The 18,679-nt window shown below is 45.3% G+C and overlaps 1 protein-coding gene across 1 annotated transcript; it reads right to left on the bottom strand.

The window, feature by feature from the left end:
* Positions 1-7,473: 7,473 nt before the first annotated feature.
* Positions 7,474-10,352, bottom strand: JUN (Jun proto-oncogene, AP-1 transcription factor subunit). Its single transcript, XM_036257489.1, has one exon. The coding sequence runs from the start codon at positions 9,159-9,161 to the stop codon at positions 8,160-8,162; it is 1,002 nt and encodes a 333-aa protein (XP_036113382.1). The 5' UTR covers positions 9,162-10,352; the 3' UTR covers positions 7,474-8,159.
* Positions 10,353-18,679: the final 8,327 nt, after the last annotated feature.

Raw genomic sequence — 18,679 nt, 5'->3', positions numbered from 1 at the left:
AGGGCGAGGTCGCCTGTTTGATTCCCGGTCAGGGCACATGCCCAGGTTGTGGGCCCAGTCCTCAGTGTGGACCATGCAGGAGGCGGCCAATCGATGTTCTCTCTCATTAGTGTTTCTATCTCTCTCTCCCTCTCTCTCTAAAATCAATAAAGAAAAAAAATAATTTAAAAAAAATTCATGTGGCAATGTCATGAATGTGTGAAGCAAGCTTTTTGAAGTCAGAAAGACCTAGACTCAGCTCAGGCTAGATTCCACCAGTCACTTATTCCATTAACTTGAACAAAATCTGAACTCCCATTTTCTCATGTATAAAACACAGCCCTAACATTTACCTTGTAAGTCCTAGCACAGTGCCTGCTATATAGTAGAAACTCAGTAAATAGTATCTATTATGAACGTTATACAGGTGTTAGTTTTTTTTGTACTTGTGGCAGATACAGCTGTTTCCTACTGCAGCAGCTGTAGGACAGGCTAGGTAACACTACAACAAGCACCCCTTGAATCTATGTGTCTTGAAACAACAAAGGTATAATTTTTGCTCAAGGGTATGCCTGGGTAGGGAGGGACTCTGATGTACACCGACATCATTTAGTGACCCAATGTGTTGGACACTCCGTTCCTGCTTTTACAGTTGTCAAGGCTAAGAAAAGGAAACATATTGAACCTTACACTCATTCTTAAGACCTTCACCTAGATGTGATGTATGTCACCACTGCTTACATTTCGTTGACTGAGACAAGTCACAAGGCCTCTCACCCAATGTTAAGGAAGTAGCAGATAGGTAAGTACAGCTCTACCTTGTGCCCAAAGGAGAACTGAAAAGGTTTGGTGTAGAGCACTAATGACTATTAGCCAACCCAAACGTCATCCTCCCTCCCACTTCTTTCTTGCTATCATAGCCTTGATCTTCATTTATTTTTAAAAGTTGTTTTGGTGTTCACTCTCTTATGTGCTTGGAAAGAGGTGAGCCCAAGTGATGAATCATGACTATAGACCAATCATGATGGTCTCATCATTTCCCCAGGGATGAGTTTGGGTAGGGGCATGTGACCTGCTCATGGCCAACGGGCCCCAAACAGAAGTCTACTGGAATTGAGGTGGGAAGTTTCTAGGAAAAACTTCTCTTGAGAAACCCTTTTACCTATGTTTAGGTAAAAATCTTTTTACTTGTGTTTACCTATGATGCCAAGAACTGATGCAGCTATCTTGAGTCCACACAAGGAACTTTCTTGACACACCAAGAATGGTGAACTGAAAAGATGGAAAGCCCCTGGGCCCAGGATGATGTCATTGAGCCACTGGACCTGTTTCATATCTGAACTTCTTATTTAAATTGTGTCTTCTCTTACCACCCACTGTAAGCATCCTAACTTGTGGAGCAATCAATTATTTAACAGCCCAGGTACTTGTTGACCTTTTTCTAGACTGTGATAAGGTCAGGCAAAGATGCTCTGTCTGAGCATGAACCTAGGATGACTCAATGTGCTTTGAAAGAGATTAGCCATCAGCAGAAGCTGATGGTCAGATAGTCATGAGGAGATTTGGGAAATACCCAAATTCTGTCCAGGTAGCCAGAAGGCAGTATCTTAATCAATGATCTCGTAACCCAATTTTCTGAAGCAGTAATAGTGCAAAAACCAGGTAGTGTTTTTTTTAGTGGATATACATGAAGGGACTTTGTATAAAAAGAAATTTTCAGGGCTTCTCCAGAGAGCAGTTTGTAGCAGGGCAAGAAGGTTCCATTCGATGTTGCTGTGACATGGATGAAATATCCCAGGAGACTATCTGATCACCTTTGCTCAGATGCTGTGCACATCAAAGAACCTTCTGATCACTGATGCAGTTCCTCAGGGCCCTTGATGTAGGACTAGGGTTGTGTTCTGAGCAAAGAACCCAGGCTCACCAGGGCATCTGGTTCCTGGAACAACATAGGAGACGTATATGGCTCCTGATGTTGGAGGAACTCATTACAGCCCCACCAGTGACTGGATGAGCGACCTCCACAAGAGCACTTAAAACTGAGAGCCTCAGTTTCTGTTCCTGTGAAACATAGTTACTAACAATGAACATCCTCAGAACAGTGGGGAAAATACATTGAGATAGAAGAGGTGAGAGCCCTTTGGAAATGACAAGAGTATGAACTGATGAGTGCAAATCTCATGCTCATCACTCTCCCCTTTGCTCACTTTGCTCTAGGAATGCAGACCTTCTCCTAACTCCTAGGGTGCCCCAAAGTCTTTCCCAAGCTTCCCCTCAGGCTGACCCTCCACCTGAAACCCCCTACCCATATTCTTCTCTTCCTCTGATGAACTCTTAGTCATCTAGTATTTCTACAGAAAGGCCTCTTTTCTTTTTTTTGCCATCAAACCAGTTTAGTTTTTCTCACAGACCCCTTACAACATCAAAAATCATGTATAACTTTTGACTCCCCAAAACTTAACTCCTAATAGCCTACTGTTGACTGGAAGCCACACTGATAACATAAACAGTTGATTAACACATATTATGTATGTTACATGTATTATATACTGTGTTCTGACAATGAAGTAAGCTAGAGAAAAGAAAATGTTATTAAGAAAGTCATAAGGAAGAGAACATACACTTATTGTATTTTTTTGGGGAAAAAAATCTGTGTATAAGTGAACCCTCGCAGTTCAAACCTGTGTTGTTCAAAGGTCAACTACACTTGTCAAAGTGTAGAATCCTATATTGATTGGTCTGTTTCCTTATTTATGGTATCTCTTAGCAGATTATAAACTCCATGAGGGGTGGCATCCTGTGGATTTTTCTCTCCATTGCATCTCTAGTGCCTGTCACAAAATAGGAATTCAATATTGCTTGCTCAATAAAATGAGTGTTATATGAATGTAAAGTGTTATAATTTAATTCTCCCAACATAAATAAAACCATTGGCTTCTTTGTTTATACACCAAAGAATTTGTATAGTTTGGGTCAGTTCGTCCCACTGAGCTTAATCGATTCTGGGTGATTAGATAAAATTAGGTTTGGGCCCTGTAGCAGTGAGGACCAACTCTGTACTATGACCCTGGGAGGTCACAAGCCTCTTCCTTTCACATCTGTGTATTTGAGCATACTGACACCGAGCAGGTGAGCTCTGGACCATTTCGTAAGATGGCTTTCCTTCACGTGTAAAATTGACACAGTGGAGAGGAAAACTTAAATATGGCACAAGTAGTCTAGGTGAATAGTGGACTCCTTGATATTCCTCCTTAGGCCTAACTTCTCAGCAATTCTGTAGGAAGAACTATGGCATGATGTAGCTTGAAGCAAGCCATCTTCTTCCCATTTCTTTCCAACTCTAGGACTATTTTAAATACCACAGGCACTTAATTAAACTAAAAGCCTCTCTTTGGTATCACTCTTCTTTCCTAGTCTCTCCCTCACCAGTCCATGATCCAAACTATTATCAGCATGAATCTTTCTTAAGTTGAGAGAATCATGTCCCTGCTCTGCTCCACATTCTTCTACATGGAGTAGATATGACTTCATAACCTGACCCTTAAACTTTTTTTTTAATACACCTGTTGATTTTATTTTTACAGTATTATTTTGTACTGGTTTCAGGTGTACAGCATAGTGGTTAGACAATCACATACTTTACAAAGTGTTTCACTTGATTGTTCCAACACACATTTGGCGCCATACATATTTATCTTATTATTGACTATATTCCCTATGCTGTTCTTTACACCCCCATGACTATTTTGTAACTACCAATTTGTATCTCTTCATCTCTTCACCTCTTTCACTAGCTCCCCCAACCCTCTCCCCTCTGGCAACCATCAGTCTGTTCACTGTATCTATTAAAAGTCTGTTTCAATTTTGTTTGTTCATTTATCTTGTCCTGACCCTTAAACTTTCTCATTTCATCTCCCTTCACGTTTCCTCTCACACCTTCATTCCCAGCCTCTACAAGCAGCTTCCAAGTCCCTAAATACATCATGTTTTCTAATGCCCCTGTGCCTTTGCACACAAGTTCCTCCTCCCAACTCTTCTGCCTGATGAGTCTCACAAAGTCTTTCCTGCAAATGCCCCCCCACCCCCACTGGCACTTCTTTCTGTTTTATCTGCACACTCCTCCCCACCAGACTATGAGTTCCTTGAGCATAGGAATTGTGTCTTTCTCATCATTGAATCCCCACAGGGAAATGCCCTTCTTTGGGATGTCAAAGTCCAACCAAACAACTGGGGCCAGATTCCAGAGTTAGCAAGGGATAGTTTTACTTTCTGGGGTCATCTCAACTTCTAACCCTCTTCCCCTCTTCCATGACATTTAACTTGACCAATGTAGAGATGGGGAGTAGGGGCAAGGGTCAGGCAAAGTAAAAGGCTTTGTCTTTTTCCTTGGTTCAACCTATGCACACCTACTCTAACAATAAAGGAACATGAGAAACAGATACATTATTATGATCATTATCTCTCTCAAGAAAATACTGGGTACTGACTTCTGGACCCCTGAAATGCATTAACTTTACAAACAGAAAGTCCTCTCTGCCAATGCCAATGAAGTGGTGGTTGCTTTTAATAAAGCCACATCTGGAACTATTTTTTGTGCCTGCCTAATGATCACATATTATTCTTTCCCATCTCCACCTCCAAGCCTAATGTTTCAGGCAGAGACCCATTTTATATAAGAAGATGCCCACTTGCATTAGTGGGGAGTGAAGGGACACTCTGTGTGACTGGAAGGATGAATGTGCTAACAGCTTAATTCTTTTAAGAGCACTTTTTGAAAATTAGGCTTTAGAACTTGCTGATTGCCTAGATTTGGCTTTTTTTTGGGGGGGGGGCGCAGAGTGTCTTCAACTCATCTGGAGTTGTCTACCTGGAAATAAATGAGGTATATTTCACTAGAATGAATTATTCTGCAGGAGGGTTTAAGTCCCATTGTTTATTCAGTCATCTTACATTTATTTTATGAACATCCTGTGCGCCAGGCGCTATATTTGGAGTCTGGGATCCACAGATGAATAGGATAGGTTTCTGGCCAGGAGACACAGAGGTTCACAATGTGCTAATACAGAAGTTTTGATAAAGTGTTATGGGTGTTCTATGGGGAATATTCGTTTCAATTGAAGATGGAGTTAGCAAAAAAAGGCTTCCCAGAGAAGGTGCCACTTCTGCCAATTCTTGAAGAATGGGTAGGATTCATCAGCTGAACCAGAAGGAAAGGTATATCAGGCAGAGGAATGAGCAGAAGCAGAAGCATGGAGGGGGAAAAGGCATGGGATTTAGATTCATGCAGATATGTTTCTCAAAGTAACTGTGTAGCTTAGGAATTATTAACCTGAGTCATGGAACTCTATGAGAACCAAATAATCATTAGCTAACGATCTTCTCCCCGGAAGAGACAGAGAGTGTGTATATAAGCATGTGTGCACATACAAGTATACACACAGACACACACATATGAGTTTATAGGCATTTTCATTGAGTTCATGAACCCCCTGATCCAATGGACACAAGGGGTTAAAAATTTCAAATAGAAATATTCATATATTCACATATAAAACAAATTAAGAGAGGATTAATGGCTTTATGTGCTACTATACTAACTTTATTTTCTCCAGCTATTAATGTTACCTAAACAATAATTCATTGAATGCCAAAATAAAATTAACTTTTAGTGTCTACAAGTAATTAGCTGATTTTCTGTCTCCAAAGTTTTATAAATCACTGTTTATTCTCTTCTACCATAATTATTATTATTTTTTCTAACCCTTTTGTTAGAATGGTTACAATTTCAGGAATATACATTTGAAATGTTATTTGAAACAAACAAGTGTAGAGATAAGCCTGAGTTTGAGTTTCAGGCTTTTTTTTTTTTTTTCTTTAACACTGGAGTCTAAAGCAAAGGGGGGAGTGGTGTGGCTTTTCTGTACTGCACTGTTGTCTGGGCTTAGTCTACCTTTGCAGGTAATTAATTCTCCAGCCTGCTTATTTTTTCTAGTTGGCTCTTGTTTAGCTTCCACAGAGCCCCACCCCAAAGTGCTTTATTGTCCCTCTGCTATTTCTACATATGGTCAAAATCAACTCACCTTCCGGGTTGCTGACATCGGCAAATTCACTGTTGGCAAACTCGGCTCTACTCCCAGTAACCCTTTGTTAAAAAAGTGTTATTAACAATGAAGTGGATCTGATAGCTAACAAGCCTGTCCAATCTCTTCCACTTCTAGGTTTACTAAGGAGAAACTCTTTGTGTCTGTGGATTTACAGCCACAGGCAGGATATTAGCACTCCCAGACCAGTTGGGTACTAGAGCACTGCTAATGAGCAAATAGCCCTGCTTCAATTAGTGGTTTGTGAAATAAATATTCCTGGATATCAAATTGCTTTTGCTGCTTGATAATCACACTGGCTCTTGGGATGAAAAGCAACTAAGCAAAAATTGTTCCCTTGTTGAGTACTGCCTTGTTGATCTAAGTTACTTCTGTAGACAGAATTTAAGTTTGCCATTCCCCCAGAGTTGAGGTTTGATTTACACATGTAATCACGGTGTTGGTGTTCATGTTTTCTCTTGCAAATGTTTTCCATAGTATCTAGATTACCATCTTTTGAGACTGGCTCTAAAATAATTACTTAAACAGGTTATTTTAGAAATAGACTAAGAACTATAGAAGAATCCAAAATGGTAAACTGCTACACTGATAATTTGTCTAGGCATAGGTGTTATTTCAGAGAGGGAGGGAGGGAAGAGGGAAGAGGAGAGACAGAGAGAGAGAGAGAGAGAGAGAGAAAGAGAGAGAGAGAGAGAGAGAGAGAGAAATAAGATTTAATGTAACTGTTTCATCCAGATTGCAACTTCTGTGTTGATACCTGGAACTGAAAAGAAAAGCTTCAATATAGGGCATGGGAAGGAAAGAAAGTAGTAAAGGGAAAGCAATTCAAGATCTGTTACTGGTATTTGAATACATTTATTGTGACAAGAATGCTGTTATAAATATTTATAAGCAAAGACCATCTTTTTAATCTGGTAATTGTTAAAGTGAAGATTCCAAATTGGAAGGATACATCTTTTGTAATCATCTGCCACCGTTCCTGCTTTAAGAATAAGCATCTATTGTTAAATTTCTACTGACATTATAAATGGTCACAGCACATGTCACTTGAGAATCCAAACTTTAAAGTGTTTGACTTCCCAATGGGCTCTCCCTCTTCACAACCTCCCTTCCCTCAGCCTCCTGAAAGGCCACTATCCTTAGAGCCACTCCACATTGACAGTGGGGGATGGAGTATATCTTGATGAGAGCATCAACTACAATTGTTTTTCAAGTCCAGTAGAAAGTAGTTTTTACTGCTTGATAGAAGCACTGAGAGGGATTGTAACTGACACTCTTAACTCCACCTAGAGAGGTAATCTATAGATAATTCAGAAAAGAGGTTGGGGGAGGGGTGCTTTTTCAATATTTTATTTTCTTAAATATCCTTTCTGGAATTTTCAGAAACAAAACATAAAAAAATTATATACTTTATTACAAATGGTAAACTCAGAGTGCTCCAAATCTCTTATTTACAAACAACACCGGGCAGGACGCCCAAACAAACAAACATGAAATAACTTACAAAGACATGAAGCTGTTTATTGACAGTAATCAGCTTTCATCAAATTAAAAAATATATATATGTACATACAGTTAAGGAAGGCAGGCCAGAAAGAGTTCATCTGTAGGCTCAGCCTCACTCTCACAAACCTCCCTCCCGCCTCCCCTCCCTCCCCCCTCCCCCCCTTTGTATTCTTAAGGAGTACTACAGAAGCAATCTACAGTCTCTATTGCAGTTTGTAACCCCTCCCCCTCCCCCCTTTTAATACTGAATGAGATCGAATGTTAGGTCCATGCAGTTCTTGGTCAATGTTAAAGAAAAGTCTAACGTTAAGTTTGCGCTGGGACAGCCAGTCCGCAAAGCGGGGCAGCCCGCAGGCGGCAGCTCCCTGGCTCCACGCCAAGGGAGGGCGCGCCAAGTCCTTCCCACTCGTGCACACTGGGGGCGCCGTCAGGACGCAACCCAGTCTAACTTGGATACCCTTGGCTTTAGTCCTCGGACACTTCTTTTCTCTCTCTCTCGCAACTTGTCAAGTTCTCAAGTCAGTCTCTGTAATTTTTTTTCTCCGTTGCCCCTCAGCCCCCTACAGTCTCTCCTCAAAATGTTTGCAACTGCTGCGTTAGCATGAGTTGGCACCCACTATTAACGTGGTTCATGACTTTCTGTTTAAGCTGTGCCACCTGTTCCCTGAGCATGTTGGCTGTAGACGCCAGCTCTGAGTTCTGAGCTTTCAAGGTTTTCACTTTTTCCTCCAGCCGGGCGATTCTCTCCAGCTTCCTTTTCCGGCACTTGGAGGCAGCGATGCGGTTCCTCATGCGCTTCCTCTCCGCCTTGATCCGCTCCTGGGACTCCATGTCGATGGGGGACAGGGGCGGTGTTTCCCCGGGCATTTCGGGCACCGTCTGCGGCTCCTCCTTCAGGGCCTGCAGCCGCGGGTGCTGCACCGGGATCTGCTGGGGCAGGTGGTGCGGCGGCTGCGGTGGCTGCTGCTGCTGGGGCTGCGCGGGAAACGCCAGGCCGGCCGCGCCGTAGGAGGGCGCCCCGCCGCCGCTGCTCAGCGCACCCGGGTTGAAGTTGCTGAGGTTGGCATAGACCGGCGGCTCGCTGTGCAGGCTGGCGCTGAAGCCGCCGCTGCCGCTGCCGCCCGCCACCGAAGCCACCGCCGGAGCCACCATGCCTGCACCGCTGACCGGCTGCGCCGCGGACGTGACACTGGGCAGCGTGTTTTGGCTGTGCAGTTCGGCCAGGGCGCGCACGAAGCCCTCGGCAAAGCCCTCCTGCTCGTCCGTCACGTTCTTGGGGCACAGGAACTGGGTGGGGGTCGGCGTGGTGGTGATGTGCCCGTTGCTGGACTGGATTATCAGGCGCTCCAGCTCGGGAGACGCCAGTTTGAGCAGCCCCACGTCGGGCGAGGTGAGGAGGTCCGAGTTCTTGGCCCGGAGGTGCGGCTTCAGGCTGCCCACCGGATCAGCCAGGTTCAGAGTCATGCTCTGTTTCAGGATCTTGGGGTTACTGTAGCCATAGGCGCCGCTCTCGGACTGGAGGAACGAGGCGTTGAGGGCATCGTCGTAGAAGGTCGTTTCCATCTTTGCAGTCATAGAACAGTCCGTCACTTCACGTGGGGTTAGTTTGGGCTGCGCGCAGAAGTTTCTGGGCCGCAACAGCGCGCTAGCAAGCGGGGGACACCCGTGCCCCCCGGGGCCTTTGGCAAGGAAAGTTTCTCTAAGAGCGCGCGCACCCGCTGGCTGTCCTCCCCTCTGCGCCCTCCTCGCCAGTTGGCTCCAGGGAACTCAGGGTTAAGACGCCGCCTGCACTCTTACTAGTCCGCTCGCGCGCGCTGCCGGCTTTGAAAAGTCGCGGTCACTCACTGAGCGCTCCTCCGCGCAGTGGCTTCTCGGAGCCCAGGAACGAACTCACTTCCCGGCGACAGTGCGTGTCCCGGAGGAGGCGCTCAGCGCGGACCCCGCAGTGAGCCGGCCGGCGGCGACTCTCCGCCGCCCGGACTCCGACGACTGTCCCCTCCTCCGCTGCGAGAGGGAGGGAGCGCCCGGCGGCCGTGGCTCGCGCTCCCCCAAGTTCAGCAACCCGTGCGAAAGGAGCTGAGCGTTCGTCCCTCCTCGTTTTCTTCTCTTCGCCGTCTGCTTTTCTTTATCGCCGCCGCGGCAGCTTCGGGCGGAGAAAAGCTTTGCAAAAGTTCGCTCCGGGACCCAGGGGCCACTTGTCCCCTGTCCTCCGCGCCAGGAAAGTTCTTTGCCGTTGCAGCGGCTCGCCGGACTTACCCGGGCGACAGTCGCCGATCTCCGCGCTGTCAGCAGTGCCCGGGCAGCGGCGCGCTCCTCCTGGGGGCGGCTGGAGAAGGGGCTCTTCGGACGCTCCCCAAAACACCAGCCCAGGAGCCACAGGCACCAGCTCTGGGCAGTCGGTGAGAAAATAGAAAAGAAAATGAGATCTGCAGTTCGGACTCTACTGTCGTCCTGACCGTGTCTGTCTGTCTCCCTGAGTCCGCGCACCTCCACTCGCGCCTCGCTGCTTCAGCCACACTCAGTGCAACTCTGAGCCCTTATCCAGCCCGAGCTCAACACTTATCTGCTACCAGTCAACCCCTAAAAATAGCCCATGATGTCACCCCAAGGCCTTCGCATTGGCTCGCGTCGTTCTCAAGGGGGCGGGCCCGCCCGTCGCCATGGAGACCCCACCCTAGAAGATTCTTCTCCGGACCCGCGGAGGCTCACGGGATGAGGTAATGCTCTGTTGCCCTCCTACAGTTGGGCCCTTCTTTCTCCACCTCCCCTTACCCCTCCCGCGCGACTCGCGCCCCACTCTTCGCCTTCCCCTCCCCAGCGCGTCTTTCCCGACCCGCCCGGTGCATTGTGGGCTGACGTCTTGGGGTTAGACTGTCTAGTGACGGTGGCTACTGAAAGCGGGTGGACGCGGGCGCTCGCAGCCTCTGGCAGAGGCAACCTCAAGTTCGGGGCTCGGGCGGGAATGCAGAGGCTGCCGGGGCCCGGAAGGCTGGGGAACCGGCCAGGTGTCTGGGACCCCGGGTGCGGGGCGGGTGGTATCTCCCCACTTTGTGGGGTCTCGATGTCATCTTTGGGCACTTCGCCGCCGCGCGGGGCGGGGAGGTCGAACGCCCGGGCCCTCCCCCCCACTTCCGGGGGGCGGGACTCCGCCCTTAAGGTGGCTCTGTTAAGTCCCCCGTGGGGGTGAGTGAAAGTGGGTTTAAGTTTAGGGGCGGTCTCGCGAGAGTCAGCCCCCCACATTGAGGACGCTAGAAGTTTGTCTGCTGGTCAAGTTCACTAGCGACCGTCCGTCCTGCTGGCTGGCCGCCTGGACGCCCGGTGGTTTGCCTTGCTCGAAACTGGGTGCTCAGCTAAGTCCCTGCCGCACCCCCTCTTCACCCTCCGGACGACGGGAAAAAGGGAGAAGGGTTGTGGGGTCACAGCTTGGTCTCGGGTTTTTTTTTTTCCTTTGTTTTTTAGGGAGTGGAATTAGGGGGCAACTCAGCGTCCATTTGAGAACCAGCGTTTAGGGATCCGAAATTTGGGGAACCCGGGTGATTGTCCACTCCCTGCTCTCATAACAACAAGCACACCGCACATCAGGCGAACGAGAACACACACACACACACACTCACACACACTCACACTCCCCCCCACTCCCTCACCCCTCCCGCCGTGATTTGCTTCCGGGAAAACTCTCCGAGAGCGGCAGACACTCGCCCAAAGTCACTCATCGAGGAGTCCGGGAGAAGCAGAATTTAAGATCTCTTAGCTGCTGCCCGGCTGCTGCCCATATCCTGTGTAGCCTGTAGGAAGCGCTAGACACATATAAGTGGTTCCTTTAATGTGGTGATTATTTTATCCTCCCCCATCCCGCACCCCTGGGGGACAAAAGTATGGTGGGAAGAATACTGAAGTCGGGAATCATGAGTTCTATGGTGGCCAACCCTGCCACAGTGGGAAATGAGCAAATCACCTGGTTTCTCTGAGCTTCAATTCTTTTATCGGCAAGAGGGACTGGGAGAACCACCTCATCGCCAGGCCGAGTTAGTGTAGCATCATCGCCTTCAGGGATAGGAGGTAGTCGCCAAACAGCCCCCTTCCCTGAGTTTCCCGGAACCTCAATGGAATATTAGGATGTGAGTGAGACTTGGCAGGAACAGGTGTACAAATGCCTGTGAGGAGCAGTGAGGGGAGGAGGGTGAGGGAGGAAAGAAAGGGTCCGCAGTCAGCCCCCGCCCCCGCAGAAGGCCTAAGACTGGGGCTTGTAGTTGGACCTGCAGCAGTTTTCCTGGGTTCTATTTCTGGCTTTTCAGCTTCAGAACTTGTGGGAATTCGGCCTTGGATTCAGATTCAGAACCCAGAGCTTTAAGGTCCTTGTGGCTTTGAGAGTTCACACTCAACGGCAGCTGGGGGCAGGGAGATCTTGACAACTTTTCTTCACTCCAGGCACTCACTTCTCATTCTCTCAAGCAGTAGAGGAAAACTGAATGGCTACTGTGAGCCAGGTACTCTGCAGGGGTGGGGAGTAGGGGTGCAGTAGGGATACAGAGATGACAAGTTCCAGTTACTTTCCTCAAGAAGGGAACATTCTCCTCTATGTTGTTTCCCTGAATCATTTTCTTTTGTAATCAGGGAGCTGGTGTTCTCAATAATGTTTTATGATGAGTAATAAAAATAAATTTCACATATTAAACATCTACTATCAGCTAGGCATTTGCCTGAGCATTTAAATATGCGGTTTCTCCCACAATCGTCTAGAGCTATGTATATTATTAGGTGGATTTAACATATGAGGAACTAGGTCCAGAGAGATTAAATATCTTGCTCAGGCCACACAGGAAGCTGGAAATTGATCTCAGGTCTGTGTTACATTCCCTTGTCTCTTCTCTGCTCTGGGAGGCTTTCTTGTAACTATTGTCTACAGAAGAAATAGAGCTCAGATGGTGGTACAGAAGACATTTGCTTTGCCTGATCCTCTCTCTGTAACTCCTTTCAGAGCTCCTCTGTTTAGAAAATTCAAGATTTAGGACTTTGCATTAACATGTATCTTTTGCCTAAGGGTTCTGTATGTACCTCTTTGCCTTACTTGGTTTTAGTAGGCTGATTTTCTCCTTATATTGAGAAATAGCATATTTCATCCAAAAAATAACAGATCTGTTTATGTTGATGCCCCTGCTTGGAAGCCTTCATTGGATTCCCCTACCACCAGGAGAGAGTTCAGACACCTTTGCTTAGGAGAGGAGGCCTTTCACAGTCTAGCTCCTGCTCTCAGGCCTCATCTCTCACTCCCAGTATCAGTCAGGTAAGACTAATAACCCCAACATCTCAGTGGCTTACCCCAGGGAAGTTTATTTCTTACTGAGGCTGTGTGCCCACTGTGGGCCTGGGGCAGGGAAGCTCTGTTCACTGTGGTCACTTGAGGATTCCAGTCGAAGAAGGTTTCATCTTAAAGCATGCTTCTTATTACTGTCTTGGCTGGGGGCGGGTGGAGAGAAGGCGAGAAATTATTCACTGGCTCTCAAGAGCATCCACCTGGAAGTGACACACTGCACTCTGCTTGTGTATCATTGGCCACAGCAAGTCACGTGGCTATGCCTATCTTTGAATCTCTGTAACCCTGCCAAGTGTCTTGAAAGGAGAGAGCCAGGAAGATTTGTGGAACAATACTAATGATTCTAACAGTGTCCCTTTCTGTTCACCAAATGTTTGGCTTACTGTTCTCCCACAGGCAGAATTTCCTCATTCTTTCCTCAAGGGGGACAACTCTAAAGACTCATCTAGTCACAGTATGTCAAGCTCACGTTCCAGGTACTGGGTGATGCATAGTAGACTCTATATCAGCTCCAAATATGACTCTTCATCTAAAGGTAAAATGTCTACCCTGCCCACCAATGTATCATGGTGTGATGGAGACAGGATAACTGTAGTGGACACACCATTTGGAAAGTAAAGGAATGGGAGACCACAGTAGACATTAGTCCACTGAGCAGACATGTTGAGGACCCCTTATCCAACACCCCAATTAGACCCTGATTCTGCTCCTGAGTGGAGCTGCCTCATCCATTGTTTTCCATGACCCCTGGCTTTGCCTATAAGAAAAGCTTCTTCTTCTATATCTAAAGCAGGCATAAGGAAATATGTTTTTAAATAAGCTTTTAAAAATGGGGGAAGGGGTTTACAGAGTGACAGTAAGTCTTCAGTACAGTGTCCTTTAATCCAAGCTGATGTTCTTTTGGCTGTAGAACTCTCACATAAATGTAGGCCTCTTATCAATTTGATTCTAGCCATTCCATGTCCTAGTAGCCACAGCCAACTCTTTTCTAGACAAAGTTCTATGGTCTACCATATATATATATATTTTTAAAATATATTTTCATTGATTTTTTTTTAGAGAGAAAGGAAGGGAGAGAGATAGAAACATCAATGTGGAGAGAAACATCGATTGGCTGCCTTCTGCACACCCCCTACTGGGTATCAAGCTTGAAACCCAGGCATGTGCCCTGACTGAGAATTGAACCAGGACCTCTCAGTCCATGGGATGACGCTCAGTCCAATGGGCCACACCAACCCGGCAGGTGTGCCTTATTTCTTTGCTTTCTCGCTCTCATGCCTGCTGTTCTCTCTGTCTCTAACTCGTTCTCCTGCCCCACCCCCTACTTGGTTTTGAGTGCTTTGTACTTATTGGGCTGTGGTGTGAGAGTCACACTTTTCCTCCCTTTTCCAGAGCCGTTTGTCCAATTGAAAGCATATGCTGCTCTGGCTGGTGTGGCTCGGTTGGAGCATCGCCTGTACACCTAAACATTGCAGGTTTGATTCCCGGTTTTAGAGCTTGCTTGCTGCCATGTAAAATACTTATTTTTAGCACTCTACCTAATAAATACAGTTAGAAAAAAGAAAAAGAAAGAAAGCATATACTGGGTAACACCTTAATTTATCCAGAGGTTTTAGCAAAAGGTTTAAGGCCATACCGTTGACTTGATCCGTACTTCAAGGCTGATTTTACCTGGCCTTTTCTTGCTGAACACATTTCTTAATTGTATATTTTACTAGTTGAGATTGAGAAATAATAGCCTCTTCTAACCCTACATAATCTCTGAATTTCTAGATTGTTCCTACTCTCTTTCATTCCTGCTTGCAAACTGGCCCAGTCTTCTCTGAGCTAATTTCTTTCTTTTTTTTTTTGGTAATAAGTTTCCAAATGCATCCAACAGCCACCGACACTTGCTACTAACATTTTGTTTTACAGCTTCTTATTCTAAGTTCATTAGGTTAATATATGCCTTCTAGATTATCACAGGTGCTGTAGTCACCAAGTAGATTGATATCCTTTTAGCTTCTCATAACAGTGTTCTTAGTTACTGTCTTCTAAACAAATGTTTAATTTCATTGTTCTCACATTACCCAATGTCTAGGTGCTAGTTTATATCAGTCAGGATAGGCTAGGTTTGCTACCATAACAAACAATCCTAAAATCTTAGTGGCTTAACAAAGAAAACCTTTATTTCCTGCTCATACTACATGTTGAAAGTCAAAGGGGCTCTTCCCAATGTATTTGCTCAGAAACCAAGTCTGAAGAAGGTTTCACCTTAATATATGCCTCCTTAATCATCCCAGTCATTTCAATGGGAGAAAGAAAGCTTGGTGAATTCACATGGACTTTAAAAGCTTCCTCCCCAAACAAGACAAATTATGTTTTTATGTTATTGGTCAAAAACTAGTCACATGACCATGTCTTACAGGGTTCAGGAAAGTGGCTGGAAGTCAAGAGCTGGAAACTCTTGCCTCTGTGTAGTTGAGGTTACGCTATCGTAGCAATCTGAAAGTCTTATTTGGTGACAACCACGGAATTATTTCTCATCTGTACTAAACACCCATCATGGCTGGGCTGTGTCACTGCTTCACACACATCATCTTGGACCCTTTCTGAAACACTGCCGATTGTCATGGTACAAAGGAAAGAGCATGGTGTTGAAGCTTCTGCTGAGAACGGATCACATGGCCAAGCCTGATATCAATGGGAAGGGCAGCAAGTATTTGCAAATAGTAATACAGTCTACCACACCCTGCACTACACATTCCCCCCATTCCTATGAGTCTCAGCTACCCTAAACATTTTCCATTCCTCTGACATTTTCCTGTCTTTCCATTTACTTTTATCTATAATGAAAATACCACCTGGCAAACTCCTACTCACCCTTCAAGACACAGCTCAAATAATTGCTCCCTTTGAAACTTTCTATTACCCCAATTCCTACCCTTCCCTCAAATGGTTATTATCTTCTTTAGCTTTAACCACACTGGGTACATACTTGAAGCAGAAGGTTTATCATGTGTTATTATAAATGTTTTTTTACATTCTTAACTCCAAATCCAGGAATTGTATCTTACTCATTTCTGTATCTTCTATGCTTAATACAGTGTCTAGCACATGGAAAGATAGAAAGTGCTCAATAAATGCTTGTTGATGGATTTTTAAAAAATTGCTATTTCTATAGTAGAATTAAGGGGTGGTTTTTTTTTTGTTTTTGTCTTTGTTTTTTATCCTCACCCGAGGACATTTTTTCATTTTTTGTTCAGATAGAGTTGTTAAACTTTCTTGCTGAAACCTCCTTAAGCACATCCTGTTGGATTTGGGATAAAACCCAAATTCTTTACCTTGCCAATAAGATCTCACATGATCTAGGCTATCCTACCTCACCAGCCTGAAATAGCTAGTACTTCTCCCCTCACGTACTGTTCTGTAGCCACACTAGCTATGGCTGTATCAGTCAGGATAGCTTAGGTTATGCTACAGTAAAAAATAATTCCAAATCTCAGTGACTTAAGACAGAAAAATTTTATTTCTTGCTTCTAATCCATGTCCATCAAGAATTGGCAGGGACTCTGATAACGTCTTCCTCTGGGACCCAGCCTAGTGGATCACCCTCTTTTAGGAACCTTACAGATATTGATCAAGACAGAGAGGAAAGAATGCATTGAAGGGTCTTAGCCAGGCGCAGTTAAGTACCTTTGCCAGAGAATGTCATGCACGTGTCACTTTACAGGATTCACTGTCCAAAAGTAGTCTCATAGCCCCACCCAGCCTCTAGGAGACCAGGAAGAACAATCCTATTTGCCTGGAAGGCAGAGAGCCTGAAGTATTTGATGACCAGTCTAATGACTCCCACGCTGGACTTCTTCAGTTCCTCAAAGGAGACAAACTGTTTCTTGCCTAAGAACCTTTATGCGAGCCCTCCTACTTGTTCCCAGTTCCTTGGGTCAATTTCTGTTTCTTTTGGGTGTTAACTTAAATAACACTTACAGAGGTTTTTTTTTTTTTTCCATACCACATCCTCCTCCCATCTAAATTAGATTCCCCTCTTATACTTTCTTATAAGTCTCTGTATTTTTACTTTATAACATTGGGATTTCAGGAGGGTGATAAATACCACCCCCCTTTTTTCCTCTTGAGTTCAGAACCAGCTGAAATTTAGATACAGGAAGCAGATGAATGGAGATTGCAATGTCAACTTGATAGATTGGAGGGCATGGCAGACATGAGGCCACAGTGGATTTCCTAATGCTTCACCCTAATTACCCACCAGCCCTGGCCATTGTTCCCAGTGGTTAGAGCGATGGCCTGCAGTTCAATGAGTCGTGGGTTCGATTCTAGTCAAGGGCACATGCCTCAGGTGCGGTTCTGTCCCCAGCCATGGTTGGGGTCATGCAGGAGGCAACCAACTGATGTGTCTCTCATTTGGTGTTTCTCTCTCTCTCTGTCTCCCCCTCACCCTCCCTCCCACTCTATCTGATGATAAATGGAAAAATATCCTTGGGTGAGAATTTAAAAAAAAGACTTACCCACCAGTCCCTGGCAAAGGTGGGCAGTTGCAGGCCTCTTCCAAATGGACAGTGAGTGTGTACATCCTGCAGACAAATTGATTCTGAAAAGAGAACAAGTGGCTGAGATGGGCATGCTCAGTCTTTCTTCTGAACTCGGCAACCAGATACCTCACTCCTCTTCCCATGCTGAGTAAATAGGCGATGGAGAAAGTGGACGAGAGGGTTACTTCAGCGAATGTCACTTCATGGAAACCCAAAGCCGGGGAAATGGAGATTTCCTCATCACAACAGAATTTATTTTAATTTGTTATTCCATATTTCTTTGTGTTATTAATATTTTTATTTGCTTAAGATCGATCTTGCCCACCAGAGGCCAACCATCAAGAGGGTAGGATTAAGTATATCTTCTTGTCTTCACTGTATCCTGAGCATTTAGCATAATCGTTGGTACATGGAGGATGTTCAGTAAATCTTTCTCATACATCAGAGCCCCTGTGAAAGTCCTCGTAGATCAACACTCCACAAAATGAATTTTCATTTGCTTGAAACTGGTTTCCAATTTTTGAATGGTCCATTCTCTTCCTCATTTCCCCCTACCCCCTCCTTTTTTTCAGGTTGCCAGCTTGGACATATGCATCTACCTCACAAATGAGTAAAGAGGCAGAAATGAAAACTGAAATATAAGTAAGTAAATTGAGTTGTTGGAGAGTGTGCTCGAACTAGGTTTTTGTTAAGGAGGAATGTGGAATTCAACCTTATGGTGATGTCTTTTCAGCAGTCAGAACTTCCACAAGATTTATGTGGGATCACAAAGTGGCCAGGGTCCTTAGAAGTCATCTTCCAAGTCCTACCCATTCCCCAATGCAGGAATCACTTTGGCAGCATCATCACTACTTAAATACCTCTAGTGACACTCAGAGCTGAGGATTGATAATTCTAGTGAATGCTGCTGGTTGGACTGTGTTGGGAACACTGGGTATGGAACTGTGGAAAGCAATTTGACCAATCTGAGAGATCTCAGAGAGGATAGGACAAGTGGTGAGAAGCCTGAAACTATGTCCCATGGGGAAGAAGTGAAGGAACTGAGAATATTTACCTAGAGAGAAAAATAAAAGACCCTGGGAGCATATGTCCAAGACTCCAAATAGTTGTGCAACTGTCACATGGGGAGTTGACTTGTTCTGTAGGTTTGAGGTCGTAATGGTTAGTGAGGGTAGTGGTTGGAAGGTAGATGGGAAAATCGCTATGTTTATGAAATAACTTTCTGAATTACAGTTTTTTGGGTTTTT

This window comes from Molossus molossus, unplaced genomic scaffold, assembly GCF_014108415.1.
Source record: "Molossus molossus isolate mMolMol1 unplaced genomic scaffold, mMolMol1.p scaffold_m16_p_12, whole genome shotgun sequence".
Lineage (NCBI taxonomy): Eukaryota > Metazoa > Chordata > Mammalia > Chiroptera > Molossidae > Molossus > Molossus molossus.
The sequence above is the reverse complement of the archived record's forward strand: the minus strand, read 5'-3'. Positions and strand labels throughout refer to the sequence as shown.

Excerpts from the sequence above, each read along its gene's own strand:
- JUN (XM_036257489.1), bottom strand. The coding sequence starts at position 9,161 with ATGACTGCAAAGATGGAAACGACCTTCTACGACGATGCCCTCAACGCC.